Consider the following 13,428-nt stretch of genomic DNA (forward strand, 5'->3'; position numbering starts at 1 on the left):
GTAGCAGTAATGGCGTTCCTGCGGGCCGCGCACACAGCACAGGAGCCAGCACGGCAGCCGAATGTTAAACGAGACAACAGCTCACAGAACTACACGATTGAGAACCACACGCCCAACTCCGTTCACGCTGATGGACGTCGCTAAGAGCCACTGGATTGCTCGGCTTTAATTCCTTGTCTGGCGTAAAGAGAAGCCAATCGAAAGCTGCTTCCTCATTTATAGGAAAACAGTACCCCGGGAAGCGCCTAGCCACTCTGTCTGCAACCTAGTTGCGTATACCTGCTACTCCTTGTATCTTGTGTTTTTTCCAAGGACCAAAGAATAAAGACACAGGACAGCACTGATGCTGTGCATCTGCCCGCGGACTGTCAAACTGATAGTGTACTTTACTCCTGCTACCCTGCTGCCCCTGCTTGCGATGCGCTAAAACGGTCGAGTGTCAGTGGGACCCTGAATCCTGAGCCGCTGGGGATTTCCCGAGCAAAACGTTTCCACCCTACCTGAATGGTCTTGATATGGTCATGCATGGTAGCATCAGTGCCTATGCCGTTCTGCACGAAAAGAACTAGCACGGGACAGCAAATCGAGTTAACGGAGAAATTACGACCTTCGACCTATTTCGGCATGAAAACTGCTAACGCCTCGCCAGCTTGATTTTTCCTTGTTCGTACTGAAACTGACTCTCGGCCAAGGTGTCCGCGAGCGACAAGCCCACTTAGTATTACCCTGGCGTGAGAGAAAGTATGAGGCTGCATCCGCTGGGACCCTACAGGAATGGAGACCGGCGTGCACGTACGCACGCGGATACAGGAATTCTTTGTCTGTGTTGGGATTCGCAGGTATCACCACCCCAAGATCTGTGAGCGCAATACCGTTCAACGCAGGTGACTAAAGAGGGGTACATACCTAGTTGGTGGTCAGTTTATGAAAGGCCGGCGACGTGCCGACCGACACACCATAACACAAATCTGCACCATTCTGCCGGGCCAGCACCGAGGACAGACTGGAGGGCCGTCGGCCCCTGTTATCTTTTCTTGAAGGGTCTTGATGAAAAAAGAAGCTTAGAGTTACCTTATCCATCAGGTCTATGAGGTCCGCTTCACTGAGTAGAGGTGGCGGCTCCGTGTAGCTTTCGCTAACCGTAATGGACGACGGCATCACTGTTTCGCCTTGGAGAAACCGGGGAACGTACGCACCGCTCCTAAGGGCAAAGAGAAGGGCTAAAGTCGAGTGGTTCCTGCGAGGACGCCTTCAAGTGGATGCAGGGCGGCGCTTCACAAACAGGAGCGGCCAGACTAACTTTCATCGGCCGGGCATTGCACTGCAGTACACTTCAGAGACCTGTCTGCATTTCACTAGCAGACCTCTTCCTTGAGAAAAAAATAGGTTGCTCATATTTGCAGAGGAACGCGTGCTACCGGCGAACAAGAATTCTCTCCGGCGTTGGACGGTGCGCGCGGACAAACGGAAGATCCCCGGGGTGACAGTTCATCGTGGAAACGTTTCCAGAGACGCGAGAAGCACGCAGCTCGCGAGCGGGATTACCAGCAGTCCTTCTGGAGAGAATCACCTGATCAGCCAGGTCGCCAGTACGGCTCAAGACTTAACCTGCTTGAGATACGGCTGAAAGCCGTCTGAACAGACGGTAGAGCAGAATACTACGCCGGAGAGAAGGCGACCATCACTGGACAGGTTTTCTAGACGATTCTCCCTAGGACAGATCGCTCCGTGTAGTCTCTTGAAGCTTCAGCCGCGCCCGCACAACCGCGAAGTGAGCTGTTGAGAGCGTTGGCTCATACGCTGGTCCGATCGCAAGAGGTCGGTGAGAATGATTAGGTGACTAGGGTATACTGAGTAATCTGGTACTCGGACGTACTCCGTACTCACCACTGCTCATATGGATAGACATCCAGCCATCGTCGCTCCAGCACAGTCAGTCCCGTAGTGTAGAAATTTTCTCCTGATCGAAGAAAACACATGGATTAACATGCCATGTGTTCACCTAGCACGAAGTATCCCAGCTGAACCACCAGACGGGCGTCTCGAGCACAGTTAGGGGGACATTCAGGCTAGCACAGGCCACTGTGTCTTGCCTAGCATGAACTCGAACTTCGAGTTCGGGTGTCTTTTCTCCTGCTTCGTTGGTCATTTATCTCCATGTGTTCCTCGTGTTTGATCAGGGAGTTTTCATCTTACGCTTAGTAACAACGCCATCTCATCTGCATGTCCGCGCAAGGCAGGCAGTCGCCTTGCACGTATCTGTGGTTACTGCGTCGTGCTGTGTTGTCTCATAACCGGTTCTCACACACCCACCGGCACCTGTCGACATAGGATACTCGTGTCTTTGTCAAAAGTATACTAAAAAAGAAAGCGCGGCAGCCAGAAATCGTCGTTACGATACCAAGACGTGGACACGTTGTCACCAGACACTACGGCCGGCGCCGTCCTGCTCAGGCATGCACGGCAACTGTCCCCGGTCCCCGCCGCCCTGTACACCGGTACAGGAGCATGAATTTCTTTACCGTCTCCGTACTTTGAAAATCCCGCAGTCACAGGAGAGCTGAAGAGAAAAGCATCTATCTGTCAAGGACGCCTGCGAAAGAGTGGCTCACCTGCGATATCGATCGTCACGCGAGTCTCGAATCCGAGGGCGTCTTCGCTGCGGAAACAGTAAATCACACAGCGAACAGGTTGACAGCTGTGGTGTGAAAGCGGAAGTGCTACATGCAGCCTGTGTCCCGCCACGCGCGGGGGAGCTTTTCTCCGCGTTCCATCTATCGTATGACGGTCTTCCTACTGCAGGTCAAGAAAAAGCCGCAAGTAAAAGCTGATGCTACACACAAATAGAGAAGCCCGGCTGCCCCCAACCTGGAAGCCAGGAAACCGCACGAGCTGCACGGAGAGATGGCGTAGAAGCGCTCCATCAGCCCAAAAGCAACTTCATTCCCGCACGACCGGTTGCTGCCTCAGGGAGCACTGTGGTACGCCTATGCAGGCCTAAGGTTTTCTTCATCAAGAACTTGCGAGGCTGGCTGGTCCCGGCGTGGAAGTAGTGTGGACGGGCTTCACGAATGACGATTTCTGGGACCGAAGTACTGAAGACCAGAGTCTGAGTCGGTCCAAAGTACCAAACCAAACAGAGAGTAAGTACCCACGGCCGCTGTAGGCAACGATCGCGAAACGTTACATTTGCCGTTGACGAGAAGAAACATCTTGACAGCAGGGCGTCAATCACTCTGGTGACGTGGCGCCGTTACCTCGTACGTGGAAACCGACGGTACATACCTGCAACAGGCGAGAAAGTGACGCGTGATGAACTCGTAGAGCTGCACCGAACGGGCAAAACTCAGCGTGAGTACTGGATTGAGGCCCGGGATTTGAGAGGGATGAGAGAAACCATGCCTGCCGGTGCGGTTGAGAAGGATATGCGCAACTGGTGCACGAGGGCGCAATCGGAGTCCCTCTCTGAGCAGGCCAGGTCCGATAAATCTCATTACAGATTGTCTTAGAGTGCAGTTTCTCTCGTGGCTACGTGTGACCCTAACCTGGCTGTTCGTAGACCCCGTGCGTCGCCGGTGCTGTGGACAATGGTTCTATCTTACAATACTGTATCCGGCACTTCGGACAGCAGAGCGTTCTACATATAGCCGCACAAAGTTTTCACCGAGTATGCGCTACAAATGAAGAAGGGACACCGACCGAGTGAGCAAACCCTGCTCAAGTCGTTTCCCTCCGCAGCTCTGAGCCACGAACGAAGTGAGCCATGGACAGAATGCACCCGAGGGCAGGTGACCGGTAGCGCGGCCCGTCAATCACTTCTTCGGCGCAACTCAGGCGCACCATCGCTGGCCGCTTAGATCGCTTTCTAAACAAAAGGGCTGCACTCCCACACCTAGGAGACAGGAATGTCCATCCATCAACAGGACGCAACTTTCGCGATGGCCGCCATCTGAAGTTTGGACAGGGAGGGACCTGACTGAACTGACCTTCCATTCGTCGTCGTTTTCCAGGTCAGACCTACAAGCGAAGAGAAGCACTCAGAAACCCGATCTCTCTGTTGTCAAAACATACCTGCGCTATGCCGAGGCCGCAAACGCAGCAGCAAAATAAACCCGGACTTATTTTTGCTGGTCCTTCTGCGGCCTCTCTCGGTCAATGAATCACGCCCCACAAGTGTTTACTCAATACTTTCGGTTAAAGCCCTTTCACAAAGAAGAGCGGGAATTCCGGACCTGATACACAGTCAAAACCGTTATCTAAGAGGAGGTACACTCAACGAACACGTTTAGCTGCTTCTGCATCTGCTTGTGGGCATATCACTTTCTATCCTAATTCGTTCTTCTGTAAAGCTTCTGCGGGCTCTGAACGAGCGCTTCCAGTGACTCCGGCCTCTCAGGATCCTCCGCCATTCGTGTGAAGAAAGCTGCTCGAGCTTACTTTTCCATGAGCTTCAGTGGATGTATAGGTGGATGAGCCTACAGAAATCCCGGACAGCAAACACCAGGCGAAGCTGAAAGCGAGACTGTCTGAAAACGAAAAAACAGTTTAGTGATCCAGTAGCGTCAGTGCAAAAGAGGCTCTAAGACCAACGGTACACGCCCATAGACGTAACTGTCCAGCTAAACACATCTCCGAAGGCACCATGCTTAGCCAACGCAAGTCCATCAGCACCAACCCTCACTAGGCGCACCGGGTCCTGCTGCGCTCTCGGGAGTAGGTGACAGAGCCCGGAGTGAACTGGGTCACTGCAGCAAAGCTGGTGGCGTCACAGGGAAGAAGGGAGTGTGAGAAAACCAACCGAGACCGCTGGCCGCTCACGTGCCGCAGCCAAAGTGGACTTGCAAAACACATTGTGGTCGGGAGAAAGAAAGATGTTTGATCCCTACGGAGATTCGGTTTTCCGCGCGGACGGATGCGGGTCGCCTGGAGTGGAGAACTTCCTTCTCGCTGGATCTTCTACGGAGTAGCGCGGAAGAAGCAAAAGGGCTTATCAGAACGACCACACATCAATACGTGGCATACAGCGCCGTACCAGACGTTCTAGAATAGACGCTGCGGTGCCCTCCTGGCTCACCTTGTCGTCCCGGGGTCCATCCCGGGGCCACTGAAACTCTCCTCCTGAAGCAAGCGCAACCAAGGCAGCTCCACTGTAACGGGGTGAATCAGAGCTGTTTGGAATTCGACTTCACCTTGAGTGCCCATCCACTTTACTTCGTCCTTCTCTCTCACGAGCGCTCTCTGCATCTATCTGGGTCAGCATGCGGAATCCGAGGACCGAGGAGAGTCTACTACTCCACGCTATTAGTGGAAGGAGACGAACGGTAACTCGAGTTGCCCGAAGAGGTTTGGATAAACAAGTCACTAGCTACTTCAGCCGAAGGCTGCTTCGCCACGGCACAGGGGCAAGCACATATGTAACTACTGAAGCTGCCTTACCGTCGGTAAGACGCCGAGCATATTCACCCCACACCGAGCTGTCTTTATGGGGCTCTACAAGGCTCACTAAGTCCATTGTTGGTGCGAAAACTTCCGTCTCTGTACGTGGGTAGCTGCACAAAAAAGGCAACTGCACAGCCATTCTGCCTACACGAGATCGCAATCAAGTCGGACACTCGTACCTCGCCGGATACAGAATCAGCAGTGTGGCCCTGGAGGCCTCTGGAGACAACTGAGCCCTCCTCACAAAGCGTCAAGCACAGAGCACTGCCAAAGCACTTCTATTTCAATTTCATCCTTGCACACTGCCGTCCATGCATTGCCCTTACATCGGAAGTGAGATCCCTCAGGAGGTGCACAAGGGCTGCAAGACGCAGGTCGGAACTGCAATCTGAGCTGGCAACTTCTCTTACCTTATGATCCCTCTTTGATAGAGCGCCTCCGCAACCGACATGCATCTTGTAGAGAAAGAGCACACAGCGCAGTGCAGAACACCCTGGTTTCCACTGTGTCCATGCCAAAATGTCTCCTCGTTAAATCCCTCTCGCGCCGCAGACGAGTGATTGCAGAACCCGGCTGCAGCCGGTTTCCGCGGAAACATCCCACCGCGCTCGGGTAGTACCGAGACTGTCTCCCCCTTCCCTGGACGCCTTCTCAGTCTGAACAGTGAGGGACGCCCTCTACGCAGACCATTGGATCGTAGCTAAAGCAGCGTGATACCTTCGGTGTACCTGTCCCGAGCACCGCAGCAGTGACACCCTCTCGAGCAGGTCTTGTGAATGAGGTGGCATACAAATTTACACATAGACACATGTGTACAAATGCGTCCATACATATTCATAGTGTGTGCGCGTCCCCCTCGGACAACGCGACCGCTACGAGCCCAGATTAGCTTCGGTCTTTAGTGCCCAGCATGGTCTCCTTCGCTCTCACATGCGTGGCGGCCACGGTGAGGTTGAGCCTCTGCGTTCGACAAGCACTCTCCTACCCGCCACGGGGCAGTCGTCGGTACTTCCTCAGTAGTCAGGATCCTGGTAGAGCGGAAATCCGGAAAAAGTAGCTGCTACAACTACAATACCAAAGCCAGAGAGTGGCGACCCAACCGAAGGGGCACGGGCCTGCGGAGAAGTCGAGACTGTATCAGCCGGCTTTTTCTACAGTGGATCCCCACATCCTCTTTGCAGAAACAGTGTGAGCGAACTCCTCGTTGAAATGCCCTACCTGGGTTCAGAAGGGCGTTTGCCACTCTCAAAGCTTCGGTAACTTCCAAGCCGCAGCAGTGAGGAGCATTTGCGCTAGCAGGCTTTCATACCAGATGAGCCGTCCCGCCTACTTCTCAGTGTCACCAGAAATCGTAACGGAGCGTTTCCCTGATGACACCCCTATGACTACAGGCTACTAGGGTCCCTTTTGATCCCAGATCGCCTCCCGCGGAAAGGAATTTGTCTCAGGTTCGCCTTACTGTGCCGAGGTCATTCGGAGTTTGCGACTGGCTGCCTTGTGCATCTCCACTGTACCTGAGTCGTGTACAAAAGGCCAACCGTAGATCCCGAAGAACTGGGCTTCGCCCTCAGGAAGACTCAAGTGAAGTGCAAACAGGAAAACACTTTCCTTACCGTTAAAAAATCCTCCCTGAGCATAACAATACTTCTTGCCTCCTGCTCTCATGCTTGAGCAAGTTCACTACTCGCTTCATGCCCCGGATCGGCTTCAATTTCAGTCTGACGGTCCGTTGTCTCACTCTATTCCGACCTGCTACAGCCCCTAGCTCAGATACACTAACCTTTCGTTGGTGAGCAAGGCCCCTACGCACAACCAAATGAGCTTTTACAGCTGAGAAGACACACCGGGCCAGTGTTCACGTGCGGACTACCTCCGGGCAAACGTTTCCGGCCGGGAGCCGAGTCGAAAGCCGTCTGCTTTTGCGGAAGCAGACCACATGCAGATGCCACACCTATGCTGCCATCTCTACGCAGTCGTTGAACAAAGTGGTGATTACCGCGGACTGAGAGAGACAGAAATACGTCTTGGCAGCACTAAGTGACTTGCACTTCTTTCAAGGACCGAGACGGCCCTCTTGCCGCTTATTTAGACGCCGCAGCAAGGATGGCAAGACATATCGCCACGCTTGGTGTCAGACCCAGGTGGAGAGGCTTCCGGGCATGTTTTCCAGATACTGTACGGCAGGGATACTGTTACCCGTAGACAGAAACGCAAAGAAGGTCCTGACGACCGCGCAGATTCATGTAAGAGGCTGCGCGGAAGCTCCGTAGTAGATCGGGGATCGGGAACTGGCACCGGTCACTAATTATTGCAAAATCAAATGCCCTACTGACGAGCTTGCGGAAACTCACAAAGGGGCACCGGTCTGCGTCTCCTCGTTTCGCTGCCTTTGACTTCCGTCACTGTCGCCAGCGGCTGTTCCAGACAAGCTTCGTAAAGAATTAAAACGCATAACCTGGACAGATGATAGAGCGGACAAACAGTCGGCCAAACAAAAACACCCCCCTCCTGCCTGCTTAGCTCGTCCATCATCGTAGTTACTGAGGACATACGCGAAGCGGGAAACCAACTACGGACTCGAGGACAACTCTGCCTCTCCATCTAGAGAACATGAGAGCCATTACGCGGTTGGTTGAGCTCTACCTGCTCGAAGCAGACAGCCTACTGGCGTCGGGGCCCCTCCCGGGCAGTCGGAGAGGGGGCGTCCCTTCCTCTACTCCACGCCTGATTCTAATTCTTCACGACCACGGAATTTTCAGGAAAGCAGCTTACCTGTCGAAGAGTCGCTGCCGTTCCCATGTAAAGTTAACAGCGACAGGAGGAGCATCGGGACCCCTAGCCGTATCTTCCCTAAAAGGACGCAGTCAGGCAATCATGGGGCCAGCGCCTAAGCGACAGCTGTGCATGTGAATGCTTGCGCTCGAACACCTGTGTGAAGGGGAAGCGGTCTAGGATGGCTTGACTGCGTGCTTGGTTATCTACCGGTGTCCCCGATGAAAAAGTGGGACTCAGCACTCCCTCCAGAACAAAAAAAACTACAGCAAACGGTCTTAGGAAACAGCAAGCAAGCAGGAAGAGCCACTGCTGCTGGCGCCGCACGTCCCCCGGACTATTCAGTAGCTTCCGTGTACTGATCTCGCTGGAGCCGAGCGTCAAATAAGAAGACGCTTACAGAAAAGGCGTCTTGTGACGGGAAAATCCGGAAGCCGAGAGCCGCTGGCAATAAGAATCTGTACTAAGCTCTTTCAACCGAACAACCGGAAACAGAAACTCCGGCGCCGGTTGGCGGGATGACAGGTAACAGCGGGCAAGCGCTGCCCAAGAGAGGCGGCGAGAACTGAGGGCGCCGGGACGGTGAACACTCAAGCACGCTGAAAGCCCAGTGTTAGTCTTTGCTGGGCCCAGGGACAAACCTGACAAGGCTCGAGAGCATGAAGGTACGTGCAATTTTCTGTAAGCTCTGGGGACGTTAGTGTAGGGAGAGGTGCAGCTCGTATGACGCAGATGTGCAGCATAGTAGCACCTGGGCCTCCACGGCTGCATCTCCGCACCGGTGCGGCCCCTTGCTGACGTGTTCATGACCTTACTTGTGAATAGTTACCTTGATAGACCAAAATGGCTCGCGGACAAAACTCTCGACCTCGACGAACCTGCGCAACAGAGACGCTAGCCCCAGATATCAGTACACGCATATTGTTACTGCTCTGTAAAACACCGTCCGCTGTGTGAAAGCCGGGAGAGCGCTCACTTACACCTGCAGCGGTTGTGGCCGTATGCTCTTATACAACAGGGACACTGCTGCACAAGAGTAGTCCGGTCGAAAGCGGTGATGCAGTACGCGCACCCACACGACACATGTCACGCTCTGATCCCCCGTACAAGCGGAATGGTGCACTTTCGCGCATCCCTGTGACGACCCGCGATAAGGAAAATCGCCACCAAAGCGAAAAACACTAGGCCGTCTCACAGCCTGCACACAACAGCGGTCCTTCAGTCGGGTTGAGAATGCGAGAACCCGACAAGACGACGTTACGTTATCGCTTCTGTTCTCGAATAGTTACTGAGTCAATCCTTTCCTTACACTAAGTTGTCTATCCGATCCCCCGAAGCACGACAAGAAAAAAAACTGCCGTCTTCTTCGCTGATTCATCAACATTGTGGTCCCGACTGACCTGTCGACCACAAAACCAAGGGTGGGACTCTGGCAGGGTCCGTAGCTGCGCGTACAAGGACACCGAAGACCTGGTACACAATATAAGACAATCCTCCGTACGTGTTGTCCACTGCCAAGTACTCACACCTCTAAGCACGACGAACGTGGCTGCACAGACAACGGTGGAAGCGGACACTGTGCTTCGCTGCGACAGTCGTGTAATTCCAGCAGACTGTGGACTCACCTGACTGTGGGCGATGGCAGCTGGACTTTGCTCCGGTAGCGCAGAGTCAAGAAGCGGGTGAACGAGGCACCTGCATGAGACGCATTGTTCCTCAATGGCGCTGACGGACCGCTGACTGAGGTCGCCGACGTCACGAGGCTCACGATACTGCACAGTGGAGCGCGTGTCAAAGGCGCCCGCTTACTTCAGAAGGTACACGTCTCGACGCAAGGGGAGACGGACCGCCACAACCAAACGGCACACACGGCACGTGTTCAGCTCGGCTGTGCGGACGAGCGCTGGTTCGGGTGTCCGCCCCAAAACCATACGCCAGTTGTTTCAGGGCGGGCACCCGAGGCAGCGCTTCCCTTGGGTGTAAGTCGTGGTGGCAACGGCGGTTTGTAATTTGTCTACTGGGGTCCCTCAGTTCCATCGCTTTGCGGATTGAGGCCGCATAAATGCTCCGAATGATGGCTCGAAACGCCTGAAGCATTCAGTCCAGTTTTCACGTCCCACCAGACAAAGCTGTGCCCATCCCGCTTGCCCCGTGTTGTTGAAGAAAGGTCAACTGTTTAAGTGCTCCATGTGCCTTACGCGCCACTATCGTCTTGATCACCAAGAACGGCCGAGACAGCGCCTCCGGCTCCGCCTTTGCCCATCTGCGACAAAAGTGCCACTTACCGATACGCAGATCAATTTCAGATCGGGTGTCGACGGCCTGTGACCACAGAGCACTCGGGGCAACGGCGGCTTCGGCATGGCCGTAAGGGCGCCTGACTAGGACGACACGAAGAGGTACAGCTCCGGGGGCTGTCACACGTGCAGCATGATTGGGTATGTGGGAGTGTGACAGCAGTTCTCGGTTTCTGAGTTCGCTTTTTCTTAGTCCCTAGCGTGTTCAAGAAAAAGGCGTTGCCACCGGCCTATCAAGCGCGCATGTCCAAATCCGGAAACGCCGCCCCTACACGCGGACCTGCCATTCATAACAGCAGTTATCCACTTGTGAGTATCCGGCTTTGAATTGTAACGATTCATTGAGGCGGCAGGCCACTGCGACCACAAGAGAAGACCCCCTCCGTTACTCTGGGTGACACAATGCAAAGGCAAGTTCTCTCGTGGCTGTGCTGCTTCCGGTGAATGCCCCGGTGCCCACCGAGATGCCGCCAGCGACATCTGTTAGTGCACGGCTCACGTCTGACTGGTTTTGGTCAGGAGGGTGAAGTGTGCGGCAAGCCTGTTCGATGTCCGCTCCTGATACACCACAATACAAACAGTTTTTCAAAAGCAACAAGCCCAGACAGCACGATAATCAGCCTTCAAGTGAGTCACAGCCAAGCGGTCGTAATGGAGTCCAGAACAGATGAGTGTTCTAACGCTTCTCGACAGCAGCTCGAGTGAGAGAGAGACGCTTAGTCGACCCCCCTTCCCCCGCCTTTGTGGAGTCTCTTCACATTCCGATGCAAGAGCAGCACCGTAGCTGCTCCTTGTGGTGTGTTAGAGGAGGTCGCATACATACGAGATTCGTCCCTGCGAACAAGGGAAGTGATCCTTCGGGATTGCAGTCGTGTGAGCCGATCCTCGGTATCCCAGGCCCGATGTGCAGAAGGGTTTCGTTGTGTGTGTTGGGTCGGTGTCCACAGGTTTTGCGGCAAGCTGATACAGCAAAGGGGAACGCCCAATAGAAAAGAGGTATCGCAGCTTCTTGGTCCGCTTCTGCTCCAAGTGGAGGCTGGCGCATGCACTCGGGACCCGCCCACTCTGTCCGACCTTACTTGTCAGCGCGGAAAATGTTGCACGGAAAACCTTCAGTCTGGTATTCGCCTTAGTGCAAACGGACACGACCTGAACCAGAGACAGCACACGAGAGCAGACAACGGTATACGCGTCACCCCCAGCACAAGACAGTTTGGTCGCTTTGGAGTTGGCACCTATGCGGGGCCAGTCCATGACTCTTCGGGCTGCCAAGACGTCCTTCCTAAGGTGACAATACCGCGAGTGCCACTCGGCTTGGCAGACCAACGCCCGCTGCAGCAAACAGAACTACAGCCGGTCTGTCTTCTACAGAGGCGCGCCACCACCTGAATTTACGATGCAAGGTTTGATCCTTATGTAGCTGATCCGCGCTTCGGTGTTATCAAAGCGGGGCACCTCGGAGGAGTTTTTTATTCCGTTGCTGTAACGTTAGCCAGATTGAGATCAAGTGCTTGGGGGTGTGGACGCTGCCGCCACCACCACCACCCCCTCGAAGTACCAGGCATCAAGAGAGTCTAGCACGGGTTGGACTAGCTTGCCGCACTGCTGACCAACTTGAACTAAAAAACCTTGTCAGCTCTCTCAGCATACGCGGACGCCCGACCGCCGCATAGCTCCCCTGTACCGTGTTTGGCAGCGGTGCCTCAGAGCCTCTATATGTTCGTGTCTTGAATCGAGCAGCGTTGCGTCTTGCCTGCCAGTGGAAGCCTGCGGATTGTACCACGAACGTAACACAAATGCCGCGTGTGTCCGGCATGGCTAACATACCTCAAAGGCAATATTCTCACCCTCTCTGTCGCAGTCAAGCCAGAGTATAAGCCATTGGCATCTGCCCGTTCATCACAGAAACCAAGGGAAAAACAGCCATGAAAGGCCATCTAGATTCGCGCCTCAACAACGCGGACGTGCATAAGAGACAGAGAAGACATGCATTGTTCACCACCGACAGCAAGACCGCCCTCCCCCAAGACACCTGAGGGGTCCATGATCTGCATAACCTACCCGAAGTCGTGCTGTTCAGACCCCAGATGGTAATCGACACAGTAGCACGTCACTCTGCGTCACGCCGCCAGAGCGCGTGCTATTCGAGCTTACTTTTTTGCCCACTCCGTGAGGTTCTTTTGAACATCTCTTGCATCGTCTGACACTTTTTTCTCGACTGGCGCTGCGCGCAGGACAACGGACCAGACTTGCCAGGTCTGCAGTTTTCTAGACAGCAGCGGTTGCCAGGGGACAACCGCACGCTGGCCGACAAGCGAACAGTTGACAAAGGAAAAGCCGGATAACGAGCAGAGACGCTCTGTGTCCTCACACCGGGCATACACCTGTGTCACTGATACTTCTTCCGACTCGGGCTGCTAGGAAACTGAGGAGGGCGCACTGCCCCGAAGAATGGCTGTAGCGGAGACGCGACTGAGCTGGTAGGACGCGAACTAAGCTCCGTCGGGTCTCTACACACCTAGAAGGCCAGCGCCTGAGATCATCATGGCAAAGTCGAGCAATTGTCACCCATGCCATTCCTAAGCCTTCGACTAGGTACCTTCTGTCGCGGCAGAGCCCTTATCCCCCCACGACAAGATGTCAGTCGGTCAAGCACTCCCACTACCTGCCACCGTAGTGTATAGAGACTTGAGCTGTCAGACCGTGTTGGTGACTTGATTTGGCGCCCTGGTACCTCGCGAAATCTAATGGTCGTGCAGCCAGGAGTTCACTGCCTGGCTGCACGACCATTACATGACGTCTAAGACTCTCTCAGGAATCTATTCGTAGCTAGACACTGGTTAGTAAGGAATCGGGTCCAACGCCGCGCCACTGTGCCCGCCTGGGGCCCTTGGACTCGATTCCTTACTAACCAGTGTCT

General features: G+C 54.4%; 1 protein-coding gene across 1 annotated transcript; it reads right to left on the reverse strand.

Annotated features, from left to right (window-relative positions):
- Nucleotides 1–497: 497 nt before the first annotated feature.
- On the reverse strand, nt 498–12,730 carry CSUI_010008 (dna topoisomerase family protein; the record flags this gene model as incomplete). The annotated part of the gene is made up of 21 exons (XM_068070115.1): nt 498–551; nt 1,072–1,201; nt 1,888–1,960; nt 2,613–2,659; nt 3,286–3,326; nt 3,987–4,017; nt 4,438–4,475; nt 5,075–5,118; nt 5,437–5,549; nt 5,850–5,894; nt 6,899–6,953; nt 7,791–7,894; nt 8,212–8,289; nt 9,027–9,089; nt 9,612–9,656; nt 9,837–9,906; nt 10,497–10,533; nt 11,008–11,066; nt 11,588–11,657; nt 12,336–12,396; nt 12,663–12,730. Coding segments are annotated over 21 exons (1,326 nt in total), but the record flags the coding sequence as incomplete, so codon positions are not given.
- Between the last annotated feature and the right edge of the window lie 698 nt (nt 12,731–13,428).

Source organism: Cystoisospora suis, assembly GCF_002600585.1.
Source record: "Cystoisospora suis strain Wien I chromosome Unknown contig_6526, whole genome shotgun sequence".
Classification (NCBI taxonomy): domain Eukaryota; phylum Apicomplexa; class Conoidasida; order Eucoccidiorida; family Sarcocystidae; genus Cystoisospora; species Cystoisospora suis.